Source organism: Peromyscus leucopus, chromosome 3 (assembly GCF_004664715.2).
Source record: "Peromyscus leucopus breed LL Stock chromosome 3, UCI_PerLeu_2.1, whole genome shotgun sequence".
Lineage (NCBI taxonomy): Eukaryota > Metazoa > Chordata > Mammalia > Rodentia > Cricetidae > Peromyscus > Peromyscus leucopus.
Genome location: NC_051065.1, coordinates 62,403,439 through 62,423,668, shown reverse-complemented (window position 1 = coordinate 62,423,668; position 20,230 = coordinate 62,403,439). Strand labels below are relative to the sequence as shown.

Here is a 20,230-nt window from a genome sequence, read left to right as displayed (position 1 = left end):
GAAAAGTTCAAAAAGTAATCATCTTGAAAGTCAAAATACTTTATTGACTAAAGAAGGTAATTTCCCCTCATCTTCACTATTTAGTATGTTTCTAAAATAGAAGTACTTAAGTTAGACTAGTGAAAGATTTCAGCATACTTTCAGAGGATATTTTCTTAGTTTCTATTTCAATTGGAAGGGCAAATTTATGCTCATCTAGATAATTGTAATTATCCAAGGTAATGTGGCATAATTTAAGCTTATTCATTAAAATTAATTAATTAAATGATTAGAAAATAGTCTCATTATGTAGCCCAGGCTGGCCTCGAACTCCATTCAAATCCTTCTTCCTTAGACTCCCAAGTGCTGGGATTACAGCCAAGTGCCACCATTCCCAAGTTTAAATATGTAAGAGTGTAAAATATGACTCTTTTGATGGTTTTGTAGCAAATCCTGCCAATTTTCACTTACCTTTAATCTGTACCAATGGATTTTAGGGAAAATTAACTGAGAGATTACTGTAATCCTGATTTTTAAGTACTACGTTATCACACTCCTCTCTCCACAAACCACTCTGATTCCTGCTGAAAACAACCTGCCTAGTGCAGTCCCACCCTGTCTATCTCTTGTTCAGGACCTAAAGAACAGCGTGAGAGAGGACCAGGAAAGACAGTTTGGAGCTGGACGGTGTTTGTGTTCATTAAAAACAAAGGGGAAAATACAAGTCCCCTTTTCCTTTGTTCATACAGTGTTTTATTCTCTCAACATAAACACAGTACTTTGACCCTGAGCCTATTCTGCTCAATAGACAGTGATTTCAGCTTATGAAACTGATGAAGGGTATCAGGTGAAGATGTAACAAGGAACAAAACTTTCCCTGAATAACTTCATATCTAATATCTATTTATACTATGCAATTTTTCCTCAGTCAGTAATATATAATTCTGAATATATCCAAGGTGGAGTCAGGGCTCTAATATTGGTTGGTATGTATGGCTTAAGATCTCAGAGAATTTAACATATTTTCCTATAGGACTTTTTTCTTATGTTTTTTTTTTTTTAAATTATTTTTAAGGGTAATTATTTTGCCATTATGTCAATTTTATTAAAATCTTGAAGCAACTTTAAATATTGGGTTAAAATGAGTTAGATATATTCAGTTTGTATAACAGCTAATCACTGATAAAGGATGCTGATTATATTTTCATGAGAGAAAGAATACCTTTCACACTAGTAAAATGTAACTTTTCTGCCTTGTAATATATCGGAATAGTGACTACAAACTAGGGACTGTGGGGCCACTTGTTAGCTTAGTGACCTTGGGGAACTCACTGACAAATTTTACCCTCAGTACAATTAACTCTAAAATGGAGTTTGCTGAGAAGAAAAAATTGCTCAGATCAGTGTATACCTACCAAGTGCCCGATAAAAGTTCCTTTTACTCTCATCTCCGAGAGGAGAGTTTTTCTTTGGCATCTTGTACTGAAGATAGTCCGTGCATAAAGAAATGTCTATGTTGGGTCTAGTTGCTTTAGGCACCTAGGATAAAGGTGTAGGGAGTCAAAATTAGTGTCAAGGCCTGTTGATGGGAAGCACACACAATGATAGAGGCAACATTTGATTCTAAAGTTTATTCTAGTAGTTTTATTGATAAATTTTGGATACATATTTAAAGATGGAAATAGTAAGTCTGGTGTATTAATATGTATCATCCAATTATAAAAGAAAGGTAAATATTTGTAACATGTTTTATTTCACTGACTTCTGGATTTTAAAATTCTTTTGGGCATTTACTGAATGTTAACTTATTATTATCTGTTACTAGGGCCGAGGGTCTGGATTCCCAGGAAAGCGGAGACCTCGTGGTGCAGGGCTGTCAGGACGAGGTGGCAGAGGCAGGTCTAAACTAAAGAGTGGAATTGGAGCTGTTGTATTACCTGGGGTAAGACTTATATTCTTTTTTTTTTTTTTCTTTTTCTTTTTTTTGGTTTTTCGAGACAGGGTTTCTCTGTGTAGCTTTGCGCCTTTCCTGGGACTCACTTGGTAGCCCAGGCTGGCCTCGAACTCACAGAGATCCGCCTGGCTCTGCCTCCCGAGTGCTGGGATTAAAGGCGTGCGCCACCACCGCCCGGCTAAGACTTATATTCTTCTTATTCCAGTAGCAGTTAATGGTGATGCTGTCATTTGTAGCAAGTTGTTTTTATCCTGAGAGTCCCAGGAATAGTCTCATACATTTACATTTTGCCATGTTTCTGCTTAATAATAGTGGACTTCATTTTATTTTGAAAGTCTGCTCAGGTGGTTTTGTTTTCTGATTTGTCATCCTTTCCTTCCTTTTTTCTTTGACATCTTTTAATGCCAACCTTCTACAAGAGAGAATTTGTAGTGTATTTTCTTTCTTTTATTTTATTAAAAATATACTATTATTGATAGCCGGGCAGTGGTGGCACATGCCTTTAATCCCAGCACTCGGGAGGCAGAGGCCAACCTGGTCTCCAAAGCAAGTTCCAGGAGAGGCGCAAAGCTACACAGAGAAACCCTGTCTAGAAACCTGTCTAGAAATCTAGAAATATACATATTGAATTCTATTTTTAAAGATTATTACTTCATATCATGTGTATGGGTATTTTTCTGAATGCATGTGTACCATGTGTGTGCCTTGTGCCCTAAGTATTCAGAAGAAGAAATCAGATCTCCTGGAACTGGAGTTACAGATGGTTGTAAGCCATTTTGCATGGCTGCTGGGAATTGAATTCAGGTCTTCTGCAAGAACAATATGTATTCTTAAATCTGTTTAGCATTCTCTCCAGCCCCTATTTGTTGGCATTTAAAGTTATTTTTTATATCAGTTGCTGTAATTATTATAATAACACCTATAGAGAAAAACTAGAAAGGTTGTAGATTAATACAAATTTGAATGATGGCCAAGATTACATGACTATTTTGGATTGATAAATGTTTACTGATTGGCACATTTTGAGGTTTCCTGTGGATGTGCTTTGATAAATCTATTTGAGCTGGGTGGTAGTGGTGCACGCCTTTAATCCCAGAGGTATAGATAGGCAGGTTGAACTCTTGAGTTTGAGGCCACCCTGGTCTATAGAGCAAGTTCCAGGACAGCCAGGGATGCACAGACAAACCTTGTCTCAAAAAAAACTGAGAGACAGAGAGAGACAGATAGATAGACAGGGATGCACAGACAAACCCTGTCTTGAAAAAGTCTAGAGCAAGACAGAGAAAGAGAGAAAGAAAGATATTTGAACTGGGTATGTTGGTGCACGCTAATCTCAGCATTAAGGAGGTGGACACAGGCAGATCTATTTGATTTCAAGGCCAGCCTCATCTATGTAGAATTCCAGGGAGGGAAGGAGGGAGTGAGTGAGTGTTGAAATTGATTTATTTCTGGGCATGATGGCTCACACCTTTAATCATAGAACTTGGGAGGCTCAGGCAGGTGGATCTCAGTGAATTTGAGGCTTACTTGATCTACAGTATGAGTTCCAGGCTAACAGGAGTTACATAGTTAGACCCTGTCTCAAAACAGTCAAATTCAGACCAAAACAGACTTATTGAGACATAGTTGGTATGAGTGTACAGATATTTGAAAACACAATAAGTTTTGGTGTTTAGAAACCCTGAAAACTATAGTCTAATCAAAGCAGTGAAGACATTTATCTCTTAGATCCTCTGAAATCCTTCTGGTTCCACAGCTTCACCTCTAACCTTTCTCCCCAAGCATGACTGATCTGAGTTTGTTGTAGCTCATACCTGTAATATTAGCACTTGGGAGGTTGATGCAGGATTGGTGCCAGTTCACATATTTTAACCGTAGAGTCTTGATTTGTCCCTTGGTCATGCCTCCAGGTTAAATATTTAGGTTGATTAATGGTTTCCCTCATACTCAACAAGGGTTTTTATGACTTTAAATTGTTGTTTGCCCCTTGATCATAACATCACACTGATACTATCAATTAAAACTTACTTTACATGTGTTTGAATTTAAAATGTTACATTAACATATTTTTAGTTGAAATTTCATCTATTCTCCAATAAAATTATTTTATGTTTTATTCTTGACTGTAACATGTTCACTGTAGGTTCTAACCTTTTTCAGAAAAGAGGATCATTTTTATTATTTTAGTATTGACCTCCTTGTTCCCTGTTACATTTAATTCCGAGCTTTTGCAGGAGCAGGGTGTGTAATAAGAATCCAATTCGTGCCTAGTTGGTTTCGGGAAACATAATCAAGTTCAGAAATGAGCACCCATGGTTGGTAATTGTTTTGCTAATACTGACATTTTGATAAGCTAATCATGACATTCTAAAGTGGTGCCATTTAGTAGAAATGAATTGGAAACACATACGCAATTTAAAACTTCCTGGGAGTCACATTTAAAAAGTTGTAGTGAACTAACAAATTTAATTTTAACGTGTCTTATGACTCCTATATTTAAATCATTACCATTTTCCCATGAAATGTATATAATGTTGATAACAAGCTATTTTTATATTCTGATCTTGGTACTGAGTCTTTGATGACTGCTGTGTGTATTATAATATATCCCAGTTTCAACTAATCACATTGCAGTTCTCAAGTATGACTAAAAGTGATATGCACATACTTATATATGCTATAATTTTATAGTTTCTTGATTAGAATTTCTGAGTAATTAAGTATTACTAAAAACAAGCTTTGGTTGTTCTCATTTGTCGTCATCTGTGGCGCTTGTATGTCTAAAGTAATAACTCAGTGAATTGAAAAAAAAACATAAATTTTAATTTGGGAGATAGGTTCTTGCTATATAGCCAGGCTAGCCTCAACCTTACCATCCTCCTACCTCAGCTTCCTAAGTGCTGTAATTATTGGTATATACCACCATGCCTGACTATGAATTTATTTTTATTTATTTATTTAGTAGTTTTTAGTTAATATTATTTAGAATTGTTAGTCTAGACCCAGACAAAATTTGTATTTTGGATAAGAACAAGTAAGTAATATAATTTGATGTTTCATATTTTTACTCTTTTGTAGGTATCTGCTGCAGATATTTCATCAAATAAAGATGAAGAAGAAAATTCTATGCACAATACGGTTGTGTTGTTTTCTAGTAGTGACAAGTTCACTTTGCATCAGGTTTGAACTTAATCTTCTGTTTCTCAATTCTTCCCCATATCGATCTGTCCCATTGCCTAGGTATCTTCCAGTTAGGTTATAGTACTATGATAATTAAGAATATATTTTTAAAATCTAGGTATTCTTAGCTTTACGTGCAATTTAAAATAGTTTTACATGTTATTAAATTTCAGGATATGTGTGTGGTTTGTGGCAGTTTCGGCCAAGGAGCAGAAGGAAGATTACTTGCCTGTTCACAGTGTGGTCAGTGTTACCATCCATATTGTGTCAGTATTAAGGTAATGTGCTTAAGTTAAATGAATTAATAAAAGCATTTCTAATAAAGAATTCTATCCGTCTATCTATCTATCTATCTATCTGTCTGTCTGTCTGTCTGTCTGTCTGTATGTATGTATGTATGTGCACACACAGAGGACAGCATGTGGGAGTTGGTTCTCTCCTACCATATATGTGGGTCCTGAGGATCAACTTAGATTATCAGGCTAGCACTCCGTGTTATTTCACTAGTCCCAACAAATGCATACATATTTTGATTTTGTTTGAGCACTAATATGGTTCTCTCAGTTCTTAAAATTAATCATGTATCTGTTATACATAATATGACAATATTTAAATCAAGTATTTGTTGCTATTATGCATATGTGGTGATATTTTAGTACTTTAAATACTGTTTTTAAGTGTAACCTCAATAAATTATTTCCCCCCCAAAAATGTCTGTGGTCTTGAATTATGCAAATTTCCTTCAGTTGTATTGAACATAAAAACGTAGGTATATATTCTTAAAGCAATTTGTCTTATGACTGTTTGCTGAAACATTAGTTTTACTTTTTTTTTCAAGACAAGGTTTCTCCTGTATTATGTTAATATAGTGATGTCACCATGTCATATAGTCTCTAAAGTATTGTACAACTGTGAATAAGTTAAGGTGCAGCCAACAAATTAGCCCTTAGCAGTATCAGTGGTATGAAAACAGAGAGTTCTGACCTCAGGCGCACATGGAAGTTGCATGGCGATTTCCCCCATCTGTGAGCATTCCTTTTCCTGGTCTCAGGACTAGACCCAATCACCTGGTCACTAGTGTGTGCACTTTTTTCAGCCTTGGGTGAACTTTGAACATTGTTCTGCTTACAAATCTCCAGTAGGTGTTCTTTCCTTGGCATAGGTCTTTATTATATCTTGTACATGTGTAACACTTATCTTTTATGACCTTTTACTTTCCCACAGTCTATCCTGAGGATTCTATCCCCTCAATTTTCTGATCTCCTAGAATATCTTACAAACTCAGCAAAACTTTTAGGCCATTGTCCTATCTCTATAGGTGGCTTAGACATTGTCTATCAGCAATGTATGACAAGATTCAGCCTTATGTTTCCTCCCTTTCAGAGGCTACATTCTTATTCTGTTTGATTTACAGTTTAATACACTTTGCCAAGTTATATCAGTTTCTTCAACTGTTCTTCTAATGTGGAGCTTGGCACATTGTAGGCCACTGCCCAGTTTGCACTCACACTTTTATCGGAATATAGCAGTGCTGTTTGGTTACTCTTGTTTATAGTGCAATAGAAGTTGCAATAGACCACAGGGCCCACAAAACCTCAAATACTTGCTGCCTGAACATGCTGTTTACTGCACTCATTCACTCTGCTTTTCCTTTAAGGCTCTTCTTCAATTGGTAAATAATCTGTTATAATTGGTCATTTCAGACATTTAAAAGAAATCAGTATGCTAAATCAAAGGGATAAGGAGACTTGTTTAAACATCAAAACCCCAGTCTTATTTAGCTGTACATCTGCAACATACACTTTCTTTCAAGCCTTTTCTCTCGTGCATAATTCTATAGTTCTCAGTAATAAGCTGGTGCCACTGCTTTATCAATGTCTGATATTCCTGACCCACTATTCTGAATACTCAAATTCAGGTTTAACTTTGAACATATGGTTCCTGCCTTCCTATTACATATTCATGGTATAGGGTCACTGCAGTTAAATCAGAAAAAATACTGGCTATGATGCAGTAAATGTTCACTGTAGATCTAAGTTATGAACTATTACTTTTGTCTTTTTCTGGATTTTTAAAAGCAAGAAGAATATAATCATAAGTAACTCTCTATTCTTGTTTTGTTGTTTTTAGCCTATTGGACATACACTATCCTATCAGATTGCTTTCTCCAATACCATTTTTCCTGGGGTAATACTGTATTGCTTTGATCTAATCTGTGCCCATAGCATCCAGTGTATGGTTCTTTGCACATCCTTAACTTTCTTGTACACAGTCCTTTGGCCTTTTCGCGGGTCATGTCCTTATTCCACTCCACATATTTCTAGGTGAATTTTAGGAATATGCAGGAGGTGAATTTCTATCTAATTCTAATGTTTGTAAATGACATTCTGCCTTTTTATTCAGTGACTCATCTAGCTAAGTTAAGTATTGTGCTTTGCACAAGTATTTTCTTGTATAATGTGGACATTGTACTATTCTATTTTAACATCTGGGGTGGATGGAATGGTTTTTTTTTTTTTTTTTTTACCATGTACCTTTGCCCTTTTGTAATAGACGGTTATTCCTCTGAAATCAATTCAATTTCCTCCCTAGTAGCTTTTAGGCTTTCTCATTCTTCAAGATATGAATTTTCAGTATATACCTTTACTCTTTGCTGTTTCATTGTGACTTGGGAGCTTTATGCTTTTCAAGATGTATAGGAAGTAGATTCTGAGTTCACAATTCTCCATGACATAGCTTCTTTGAGGATTTTATTAGGGATGTAGAGATTCTCAAAAATCCTGAAAGTCATGTCATTGAAACAGAAAAATAAAAGCATAAAAGTTAGTTCTATAAGTCCCAGCTTCATGATTTGAAAGACCATAAAATCCCCCTTAGAATTTAGTATTTTGCTATGGCAATTTTCCCCTCTCTTATTTATTTGGTAGTTAAATTCTCATACCATGACCGCAAATTTCAGAAGCATGAATTCTTAGAAACGTCATACATGGAGATTTTGTTGATGTAGTTTCAAATCTTGTCAATAGTAGTAAGGCAGCTTACTCAATTTTAAAATGCAGTCACCATATGTGTGAAAATAATAGGATTCAATCTGAAGCACAGAGTTGTTGTGTGGGCTCAAATGGTGTTAAAAATATGCACCACTTGTGCTAACCAGGTGGGCTCTTAAATGTGTGCAGATGTGCCTTCTTGAGTAGAGCCACCCATACTTCTTACCAGCTCCTGTTCTGTACATATGTACTCAAGCACAGTAATAATACATGCACTGTACTAGTTAGACAAAATGATTTCTAAGTTATTTATCATGATTTTTTTTTCCAGATCAGTAAAGTGGTTCTTAGCAAAGGTTGGAGATGTCTTGAGTGCACAGTGTGTGAGGCCTGTGGGAAGGCGACTGACCCAGGAAGACTCTTGCTGTGTGATGACTGTGACATAAGCTATCATACCTACTGCCTAGACCCTCCATTGCAGACAGTTCCCAAAGGAGGCTGGAAATGCAAATGGTACCCTAGGATTTATGTTACCTTGTCATTCTTTTTAAGTTCTGAACTTCTACTTATCATGTTGGTCTTATAAAGTATTTGTGTGTGCCTAATCATACACATTTGGCATGATACGTATTACTAAAATTTATTAGAAGAATTTCCACATTTATAATATTATTTCCTTTCATTCTGTGCACTTGTAGCATCCCAAATTGTCATAATTGAATATAAAATAAACTTGAGACTTTTGTGGGGGATTTGGATTTCAGGTGTGTTTGGTGCAGACACTGTGGAGCAACATCTGCAGGTCTGAGATGTGAGTGGCAAAACAATTACACACAGTGTGCTCCTTGTGCCAGCTTGTCTTCCTGCCCCGTCTGCTGTCGAAATTACAGAGAAGAAGACCTCATTCTGCAGTGTAGACAATGCGATAGGTACTGTGCCTTTTTATCTCCTTTGCTGTCTTCTCAAGCCTTTTTCTCAAATATAGTGAAAGGAACACAGAAAATTACTTCCCTTGATCATAAATTTTGGGAATAAAACTTTGCTTTCTAGATTTTTAGTGTATTAGAAGCGTCCATACTACTTTAATATTTTAAAAATTTCAAAATTAGACACTTAAGGTTTTCAATTGGGGGCTTTTTGATGGTTTATCAGTCTCCTGAAATTAGATGCATAATTAGTGCTTGCATATGCATTTTCTTTTTTTTTTTTTTTTTGGTTTTTCGAGACAGGGTTTCTCTGTGTAGCTTTGCGCCTCTCCTGGAACTCACTTGGTAGCCCAGGCTGGCCTCGAACTCACAGAGATCCACCTGGCTCTGCCTCCCGAGTGCTGGGATTAAAGGCGTGCGCCACCACCGCCCGGCGCATATGCATTTTCTTATGGAGAATTTCTGAAACTTTTGGTAGATTCTAAAAATGGTCTCATACACACACTTTCTATCTATCTATCTATCTATCTATCTATCTATCTATCTATCTATCTATCTATCTATCTAATTTTCCCCCTAAAGCTCTAGATCTTATACCTGAATATTAGGTACAACCTTTGGTCTTCCTAACTAGTATGTGCACCTTCAATCTGCAGACTGCTTACTTTGTTTCAATACTGTTGTCAGTTCAGCATTGTATGCAAAGTGTTAGTTATTCACCAGTGGTACAGTATTCTTTTCAAATAAGTTGTATAATTTTTGTAGCACTCTACTAGCAAAGTGTTCTAAAGCAAGGTCATCATCACTTGACACATACGTATTTGTTCCTAGTTTGATGCAGTATGTGTCACATATGCATACACTTGTCTCTGTACTCTTCTGAATTCCTGCTTGACCTGGCTGGCTTCATTGCTTCTTTGACTTTCAGCATTTGATCATGAGTGGATCTGTCCTTCTAACAATGTGCATTTGCTTCTTCCTTAACATTTATTCTCATTCCTTTTCTTCACTTCTCAGCACAAGGAAGAATATTATGAGTTAATAGGGATAGTTAGGGGGAAAGACTTTGACATTTGAGTCTTGGGACTTTTAAGTTTGAGTACTGTCAACCACTGTTGTGATTTTATAAAGAATACAATTTCTAGAATATTCATTTCTTTTAAATGTGGTCTTTTTAGGTGGATGCATGCAGTTTGTCAAAACTTAAATACTGAGGAGGAAGTGGAAAATGTAGCAGACATTGGTTTTGATTGTAGCATGTGCAGACCCTATATGCCTGCATCAAATGGTAAGAGAACAACATGAACTATGAGTTTGTGTTGCCCTGTGTCTCCTTGATTTGTGAAATAGAAGTTGTTTTGTGCTATAATACACTTTCTATCCCAACTTTATTAAAACAGATTATATAAAGAGAGAAAATGAAGCATATACACATTAAATATAAAATATAATTTTGCTCTCAAGATCTAACCTCTTGGAGTTAATTGTATTCAGAAATCCTCCATTCACTCTCTGCTGGTTTTCTTATATATGCCCCTTATTTTGTTTTGTTCTTGTTTAAGAAACTGAGTGTAGCAGCGGGCACTGGTAGTCCTAGCACTTGGGGAAGCTGAGGCTGTGGGATAGCGAAGCTGAGCTAGGTTGCATTACATGGTGCTTACCAGTCCAGGCTCAGCTATATAAGTAAGAGCTTGTCAAAAAAAAAAAAAAAGAAGAAGAAAGTTAAAAAAACAGTTAAACAATCCCTTTGAAAACCAAAAGCTACTTTTGGAGTTGGGATGTAACACATGGGTATAGTACTTGACTGACATGTACAAGGCAGCCCCTCCCACCCACATGCACAGAATTAACATCCTATGATATTCAGACATTTGTTGAATGATACATGTACAGACACTGACATTTTAATCCTATATAAGTCATTGTTTTCTCAGATATTTCCTGAGTTGTTGTTTTTCTTTTCAGTGCCTTCCTCAGACTGCTGTGACTCTTCACTTGTGGCACAAATTGTCACAAAAGTAAAAGAGCTAGGTAAAATTTGAAATGGTTTTCTTTTAGAAAAAGCATATACTAATTCTTAAACAACTGGCTTGTTGCTTATATGAATTAAGTGAATTGTTTGATATTAATTTCTAGAATATATATAGAAAATGTTCATATTAGCTCCTTTTGCTGAAGTAGTATTCCTATAAGTTTCAGAAAACAATGAAAAGAATAGCTCTTTGGATTAACTGTTAGTGTCCTGCTTTCCTTGACTTCAGTTGGGGACTGTGCTTGCTTAGTTGTCAGCAGAAAAAGAAAGCCTACATAAGTAAGCATTGATTTAGTAGTAATGAATATTTTATTATTTTTTCTCTGATAACTTAGAATCACTGGTGACATGACATTTTTATGAGAGATTTGTTCTTTTAACTTATAGTGACAGCATTACTGATACAAACATTTGTATTGTATTGGAGTTGCTTAAATAAATAAGTGTTCAAGTTAAAAGGTTTGAATCTGAAGAATTTATGGTCTTATTATTAATATTTTAGCTAGCATACAGAACAGTGGCTTCATTATGGATTTTTTTGTCCATATATAATATTGTACTTGAGGGTGTAGAATCTTTACAAAATGTCTACCTCCCTTTGTAAGTCATCATATTGATTCTAGTTTTCCAAATGGACTTCTGGAGTACTTTTGTTTCTCTTACATAAATTGGTCCTTACATTTTGGTCCTTACAAGAAAAGGCTTATTACTGAGCAGCTACAGCAGCATCTGTAGCTTCAGTGTTCTTGATACATGAAAGATAAAATGCTTTTATTTATTTATTTATTTTTGTCAACATACAGCCTTTCTGCCCGTAGTTCTAAAAGGTTTTCAGTATTAACTGAATATCATCAGTTCATGCATTTTGTAGATATTTGCTGAATGGATGTGTAGTTGTATTTTCTTACCATGTAGATTTTGGAATATTAATCAGCTTATCAGTTTCAGAAGAAAGCTTTAAGTTGTATTCTTGGGGTTTTATAATTTTAGATCCACCTAAGACCTATACCCAGGATGGTGTATGTTTGACTGAATCAGGGATGACTCAGTTGCAGAGCCTCACAGTTACAGTTCCAAGAAGAAAACGGACAAAACCAAAATTGAAATTAAAGATTATAAATCAGAATAGTGTGGCTGTCCTTCAGACCCCTCCAGACATCCAGTCAGAGCATTCAAGAGATGGTGAAATGGATGATAGTCGCGGTAATACTCATTTATTTTCCTTGAGACACATATGCAAGAATTAGTATATAAAATAACTTCTGAAAGATATATATTTGTAAGGGTTAGTCATACTTAGCTTAGTCAAGCTTAAGGTACCTCTTGATGGGACACTTCTCTTCAAGTGATGTTCTTAGACTTGCATTTGCATATTTTCTTATATTGAAATCTTTTTTGATCGAAATCTCTAAGAGCATTGTTTGGGAAGCTTGTAAGTAGGGACATTCAGAGTGATTCACTTCAGAATGTCATCCTAAACCCTCCTCTAATAATTGTAAATTGGAGATTCAAAAATGGTATCAGAATAGATACCATAAGGTTTTTCTGTTTGAACTTGTGAGGTAACAAATTATTTTAGTAGCAGCATTAAGTATAGCACAGAGTAGCTTTGTTTATTTCTAAGAATGGTCAGTTTTGATGTCTTTATTTCAGAGTGATTATTTGCAGCTGACTCAGAAATAAAGCCATAATCATTTTCCCATCATGTTTTATCATTTAGTAGTATTTATTAAATGTGTATTGTATAACAGATGTGGGAAATTATATCAGTGGACAAAATAGGTAAATCCTGGATCTTATGTCTTGTTGTTTAAAGATAAATTGCTTTAATTAAATTTGATTGATAGGTATCTTATGAGCTCTTTGTTTCTTCTTTCTTAATCAGCATGTCATGCTCCCTGGGAACACAACACTGGGTCATGCATCATAATTCCTGCTCCCATCCTGAGGCACTTTACCTTCTCTCTCTACTTTCCAGACACTCTAGGCACGTAGGATTAGAAAGGGCTCCTGTTCTTTTGCTTTACTTCCTTTGTTTGGTTGGTTTTTTTGTTTGTTTTTATTTGTCTTTTTCGTTAAGGTTTCTCTATTTGATAGACTTGCCCAGTCTCTTCCATACATTTACTTTTCCAGAAGGAGAACTTATGGACTGTGATGGAAAATCAGAATCTAGTCCTGAGCGGGAAGCTGTGGATGATGAAACTAAGGGAGCAGAAGGAACAGATGGCATAAAAAAGAGGAAAAGAAAACCATACAGACCAGGTAGAGTATGTCAACTAGACACATACTCTCTCTCTCAGATGTGTATGGGTGTTTTCTGCAAGTGCATCTTATGTGTTCCTGGTACCCACAGAGGCTGCTAAGAAGGTGTCAGCCCTGGAGATGTAGCTAAATAATAGTTGTGAGCCACCATGTTGGTGCTGGGATTTGAATCAGGGTCCTCCAGAAGAACGGCTAGTGTTTTTAATTGCTGAACCATCTCTCTAGGCCCCAAGCTAGACATTTTAATATAGCAAAACTTGGCTAATTTACTAATAACAATTACACCAACAGCAATAAAAATGACTTATAATTCAAATAACCAAGACTATGTGTAGCATCTTATATGGAACTGATAGATTCCTTACATTGAAAATGTGACTACTTGACAATAAATCCTTATCCCAAATGTTAACCATTTATTAAACATGTTACTTAGTTGGTTTTTATTTATGTTCATCTTTTAAAGCAATTCATGTATTTTCTGTACTTAATTAGTTCTCCTCTAAGCATTCATTTTCTAATAGTTTAAAACATTAGTAATGCCGGGCGGTGGTGACGCACGCCTTTAATTCCAGCACTTGGGAGGCAGAGCCAGGTGGATCTCTGTGAGTTCGAGGCCAGCCTGGGCTACCAAGTGAGTTCCAGGAAAGGTGCAAAGCTATACAGAGAAACCCTGTCTCGAAAAAACAAAAAACAAAACAAAAACAACAACAACAACAAAAAGAACCAACAAAAATAAAACACCCTTCAGTAATTATGCAGACACAAAGGTAAACAAAACATCTTGTTGAATTTGTAGTGCAATTCATACTATGAGTAATTAAATAAATTTTTTTTAGTTCATTTTTATTTATGTGTGTAAGCAAGTGTGAGTTTATGTGCACCACATGAATTCAGCAGCCCATGGACACTTGAGGGTATCAGATACCCTAAAATTGGGAATTGAGAGGGAATTATGAGATGCTGTGTAGATGCTGGGAACCAAACCCAGGCAGGTCCTCTGCAAGAGGAGTAAGTGTTCTTAACCACTTAATCATCTCTCTACCCCTAAATTCTTGCTTTCCTAGTGTATTTATTTCATGGGTTTTTTTTTTTGTTTTTTTTTTTTTTAAATCTTAGAGTAAAAAAGGTGTTGAAATCTCTCATCAGAAGATGTAGGTTTTTCAAGGCTAATTTATTAATGTCTGTTTTCAGTTATGAAGTATTAGATTAATGCAATCTCTGTTTTGGTGGATTGTATCTTACTGGTAAGAACATTCTAGATTCCTTTTGGTTGTAGGTGAAAACTTTCCATTTGTGTTCTCCAAGACGGTCAGTGACACATCTGTCATAGCAACTGATTTCACGTCTTTTTAATTTTATGTTTCAGAGTATATATTTATGTTTTTAGATAGAGTATATTCCCTTTAGAATTTTAACGCTGTTTTAGTCTGTCTTTCTCTGCCATAAATGGGTGACCTCCCTTATTTGAGGGGTGTTGCAAAGCACTTTACTAGACAGATCATGACAAAAGCATATACAATTTAGTGCCAGGCACTGTTAAAATTGCTAATCATTTTACTGATTTAATTTTGCTTATACTTATGATATGAATAGGTGCTGTGTATTATACCTATTTTACCAATGAATGTACTGAAGAGTAAAATAACTTGCCCAAGTTTAGTTAGTTATTTTGTTTTCCTAGCTACAGAGATTCAAGTGTCATGTGACTTCTTGCCTTTCTGACATGGGATAGCCAGATAGTACCGCTGAAGTTATATTGATCAATGAGTGTTAGTGTATTCTCATTCAGTTTTCATACTCACCATGCATGCAGTCTGCTGTGCTCTTCTCAGGAGGTATAACTTAACAATTACAGAAGGGCAAGCAGAGATGTATCAATCAGTTCTTAATATTCAAGCTCTGTATTCCATTTAGTGTGTACTCTGGTCTTATCTAGAAGAGGAAATGCAAGTAATTCTTTCCATACACTAGCGAGTTATAATTATTGTTTGATGTAAGTACTAACAATGACTTTGACATATATTTTTACTTGCACCTTCTTGTACTTAAGGAAAAATGAGATTTTTAAGGTTGGAGGGATTGCTTAACAGGTAAAGTGCTTGCCATGGAATCATGGGGACTGACCATATTTTGGGTCCTCAATGCCTTGTAAAAGTTTGGTGGGCTTCCATGTTGCCGAATCCATGTATTCAGGGGTCAAGAGACAAGGGATCCTGAATCTGCAGCCTCTGGTTTCAAGTGAAATATTCTGCCACAATTTATAAGGTGAAGACAGATCAAGGATAAAATCCAGTGGTTCATTTATGTCCTCCACATGCACATATGTGCACACTTACGTACACCCCCACACACACACACACGTGTGCTCCCACACATGCACTTGGGCCCCCATGTCACATACCCATACACATGTAAAAATGAGATTATTAAATTATATTAAACATACAACTGAGTTTAGAAAAAAAGTTCACCATTAAAGACAAAACTATTCTTCTTGCTGTAGAATTCTAGAGAGAGAGAATCACTTAACGTGATTTCTGTTTTATATAGGTATTGGTGGATTTATGGTACGACAAAGAAGTCGAACAGGACAAGGAAAAGCCAAAAGATCGGTGATCAGAAAAGATTCTTCAGGTTCTATATCTGAGCAGTTATCTAGCAGAGATGATGGTATAGTACTGATTTTCTTTGATTTAACTCCTTAGGATTGATACTCTGTTGGAATGAGCAGTCACTAAAATGATGCTGCTACATACTGTCTTGTGCTTCTTTCTGGTGGAAAGATGTATTTGAATGCTGTAGAGTTTGGTTTCAAAAGAGTGTATTCTTTTGAGTTTTTTTTTTTTTTTTTTTTTTTTTTTTTTTTTTTTTTTGTAGGGGTGTTTGTTTTAGTTTGTGTCGGGGGAGGGATAGGGTCTAGTCTTATCATTCAGGCTGGTGGCCATTTCCCTACATAGCCTATGACTTCCTCAGACTCATGATATTCCTGTCTCAGCCTCCCCAGTGCTGCAATTACAGCCACACACCACCATTTCCCTGCTTTCCCTTCACTGCTCTGGACAGCACCCAGGATCTTGCAGTGCTAAGCTCACATTCTCTGATGCGCTGTACAACTCACCTTTTCTTTAGGACTTTAAGACCTTACCTGTGCTAAATGTTTCCTGTGCTAAATAAGAAGAATACAGGGATTACTTAGTTTTATCAGATACTTTCTGTCCACTTTAACAAAGGCCTCTCTTTGCTTGTTGTAGTGACTTAATATATTACTTAAACTTACAGGGTATTTAATTTAATTGAAAGTGACTGGGTAGCCCAACAAATCTTATTTTTTTTAAAAGCATTTCTTTTTGATTTATTTATTTATTATGTATATAGTGTTCTGTCCACATGAATGCCTGCATGCCACTATTTGTTTGTTTGTTTGTTTATTCATTTTTGTCTTCTCTAGAAAGTCCTTTCTTTGGGTGCGGGGACTTATTCTCTGTTTAGATTTCTTTTTCCTTTAATGGAAGGAAAGATTCATTTTGGCTCAAGTTTTCATAGGTGTGAGTCCATGATATTTGGTGAGGTGTGTGAGGGGTATTGTTTAGAGTTTTTAATAGCTGCATTGAAGGTAATTTCTTTCAGGCTTGAGGTCCTACTTTCCTAGGGTTACTTACGTTAAAATCCTCAAGCACCACCCCGCCCCCATGTTATACAAATTCAAGTTTGTTTTTATTTTGTTTTACTGCAATAAACTTTAGGGCCCAAGTCCCATTTGTGAGTTTTCTGGGGAGGCATTTGGTTTTTTAGCTTTTCAAATTCTATGACAATTACTTGTTATGGGCACTGCAGGAGGTAATTCTAATGCTTTGGTGGTTTAGATTGGTATGGTTGTACTTCTTTTTTTTAGCAAACTGTGTTACCTGCAAAAAAAGTGCTATCCATATCCACTAAATTTTCTTTAGGAGTTTATAAATAGCCATTTCCTCATAATTCTGAATATCTGGTGTTTTCATCCTTTGAAATCTGTTAATGTACTGTTTAGGAAATCATGTTTTTGCTTTGCATGGGAATGCTAGTCATTTAGAAAGAATGGGAGCCAGGCCTTGTGGCATATACCTTTAATCCCAGCACTTGGGAGACAGAGGCAGGTGGATTTCTGTGAGTTGAAGGCCATCCAGGTCTACATAGTAAGTTCCAGGTCAGCCCTAACCCTCCCCCTCACCCCCACCAAAAAGAAAGGATAGGAATTGTACTAATACTAAATAGATATGAAATGGAATTTTCAAGGTGTTTAAAATTTAGAAATGTGCTTTAAGATCTTTGTATGATATAAAAACTTGTTTGTTTCTACCTAACTATGCGTATTGGAAAGTAAGTGCCACATATTTATAAACATGGCTCTTATTTCAGGCTGGAGTGAGCAGTTACCAGATACTCTAGTTGATGAGCCTGTTTCTGTTGCTGAAAGCACTGAAAAAATAAAGAAGAGATACCGAAAAAGGAAAAATAAGCTCGAAGAAACCTTTCCTGCTTATTTACAAGTAATATTCTGCTTCATATTTTATTGCCTGGTTTGCTAATTAGGAAATGTTTTGAGGGTGTTTTTTTTTTTCTTTTCTTTTTTAATGCTTGTTTTGTTAACATTCTACTCCTTCTGTGTACTTTTCCCTGATTGTCATAAATGACATTCACTTTACTAGGCTCCATCAAAGAATGAATAATTTGCTTTTGTGTGTGCTTTGATGTTTTTTTTTTTTTTCCCCATGAAGTAATGTGTGTATGTGTGCACATTAAGTCATGGAGATCAGAGCCAGAGTCTTGTGAACACAGGCAGTTACTCTGGACTGAGCTTTGTCCCAGCCCAATGAAGTTTGTATTCTCTCTCTCTCTCTCTCTCTCTCTCTCTCTCTCTCTCTCTCTCTCTCTCTCTCTCTCTCATATACTTTCTCAATTTTAAATGTGCTGTTGGCTGTAACAAAGACACTTTCAGGATACTTTCTCAATTTTAAATGTGCTGTTGGCTGTAACAAAGACACTTTCAGGATGGGAAATTCTTCTTTAAAACAATACATATATATGCACATGCCAAACCCGACTCGTTTTGATATTTCCATATATCAATACAATTTATTGCGGTTAATTGAAAAAGTTCTCAGCAGCCAAAATCATAGTTTTAAGAATTGCTAACTACATATAGAACTTTTTAATGAGAGACTTAAGTCAAAGAATTATTATTTTAAATTTTTGATACAGGGTCTTGCTATTAAGTCCCAACTGGCCTTGAACTCCTGATCTTCCTGAGTCAGCCTCCTAAGTTTTTACATTACAAGGTATTTGCTAACATGCTTGGCTATACTGAACATTTGTTGTTGTTGTTGTTGTTATTTGCTTTCCAAAAGACATCTATAATTATGAAGAAAATATTCTTGGTCAATGTAGACTACAAAAAAAGAGAAAAGTGAAAATCTTTCTAGTTTTTTTTTTTTTTTTTTTTTGGTTTTTTCGAGACAGGGTTTCTCTGTGTAGCTTTGCGCCTTTCCTGGAACTCGCTTGGTAGTCCAGGCTAGCCTCGAACTCACAGAGATCCGCCTGCCTCTGCCCCCCGAGTGCTGGGATTAAAGGCACCACCGCCCGGCTCTAGTTTCTATTGTAAACATTAAGTCACAGAAGAATTTAAAGATATATTAGGGAGAATGTTATGTTAGAGGCAGGATATAGATTGTAAACATCCTTGTCTTGGTTCCTTAGTACATTATTTATTTTTTCCACTTCTTTATTTCTTCATGGGTAAAAACTGAATTGGAATACATGATCTTTAAGTATCTATCTTAATTTTAGCATTTAACACTATTCCATTGATACAGAACAAGTTTGTTTTGTTTTGTTTTTCCAGACAGGGTTTCTCTGTGTAACAGTCCTAGTTTTCCTGGAACTCACTCTGTAGGCCAGGCTGTTCCTGAACTCACTGAGATCCGCCTGCCTCTATTTCTCAAGCGCTGGGATTAAAGGTGTGCGCCACCACCACCTGGCCAGAACAAGGTTTTAAATTATGTATATTTTTTTAACCTTAATTATGTTACTTATATTTTTTAACTTTAAAATTCCGCTAGTGATTACATGTTTGTCTTTTTGAGACAGGGTTTCTCTATGTAGCCCTGGCTATTTTGAATTAGCTCTGTAGACCAGGCTAGCCTTAAACTCAGAGATCCACCTGCTTTTCCCCACCAAGTGTGCCACCACACCCCTTACGTGTTTGTCTTAAAATACCTTTTTAATTACAAGGTACCTTGCTTAATTTTCTTCTTTAGTAATTATATTACTGTCATTAACTTTGTGTGTATATATTTGTGTGTTTGTAGAAGTATAGATGTGAATACACATTCATTGTGTGTAGAGGTCAAGGGTCAATCTTGACAGTTCAAACTGACCCTTGACAGTTCCACAGCTGTCCTCCTTTATTTATTCATTTATTTATTTACTTACTTACTTACTAGACTTTTAGACAGAGTCTTTCATTGTGATTTGGGATTCATTGAATCAGCTAGGATGGTTGACCAGTGAGCCCCAGGTGTAGCCAGCACTAGATTTATAAACATAGGCCACTAGAATTTTTTTTTTTAAATGTATATAGTTCTGCCTGCATGTACACCAGCAAGCCAGAAGAGGGCACCAGATCTCATTAAGATGGTTGTGAGCCACCATGTGGTTGCTGGGAATTGAACTCAGGGCTTCTGGAAGAATAGCCAGTGCTCTTAACCTCTGAGCCAACTCTCCAGACCACCCACTAGAATTTTTAACATAGATTCTAAGGACTGAATTTAGATCTTCATGTTAATGAAGCAAGCACTTTCCCTACTGAGCTATCTCCCCAGCCCCTAGACTACTAGGCTCTTAACTGTCTAGATGCTGATTACAGAGC

General features: G+C 36.0%; 1 protein-coding gene across 17 annotated transcripts in view; it reads left to right on the top strand.

The window, feature by feature from the left end:
* The window catches only part of Kmt2c (lysine methyltransferase 2C), a 231,185-nt gene that overhangs the window by 141,285 nt on the left and 69,670 nt on the right, over positions 1-20,230 (top strand). For all 17 annotated transcript variants that reach the window (XM_028879484.2, XM_028879492.2, XM_028879494.2 and 14 more), the window contains 11 exons: positions 1,805-1,921; positions 5,012-5,113; positions 5,287-5,391; positions 8,435-8,616; positions 8,868-9,032; positions 10,208-10,317; positions 10,995-11,060; positions 12,052-12,264; positions 13,195-13,323; positions 15,877-15,996; positions 17,722-17,852. In XM_028879484.2, the coding sequence (XP_028735317.1) occupies positions 1,805-1,921; positions 5,012-5,113; positions 5,287-5,391; positions 8,435-8,616; positions 8,868-9,032; positions 10,208-10,317; positions 10,995-11,060; positions 12,052-12,264; positions 13,195-13,323; positions 15,877-15,996; positions 17,722-17,852 (1,440 nt within the window). The remainder of the gene's footprint in view (positions 1-1,804; positions 1,922-5,011; positions 5,114-5,286; positions 5,392-8,434; positions 8,617-8,867; positions 9,033-10,207; positions 10,318-10,994; positions 11,061-12,051; positions 12,265-13,194; positions 13,324-15,876; positions 15,997-17,721; positions 17,853-20,230) is intronic.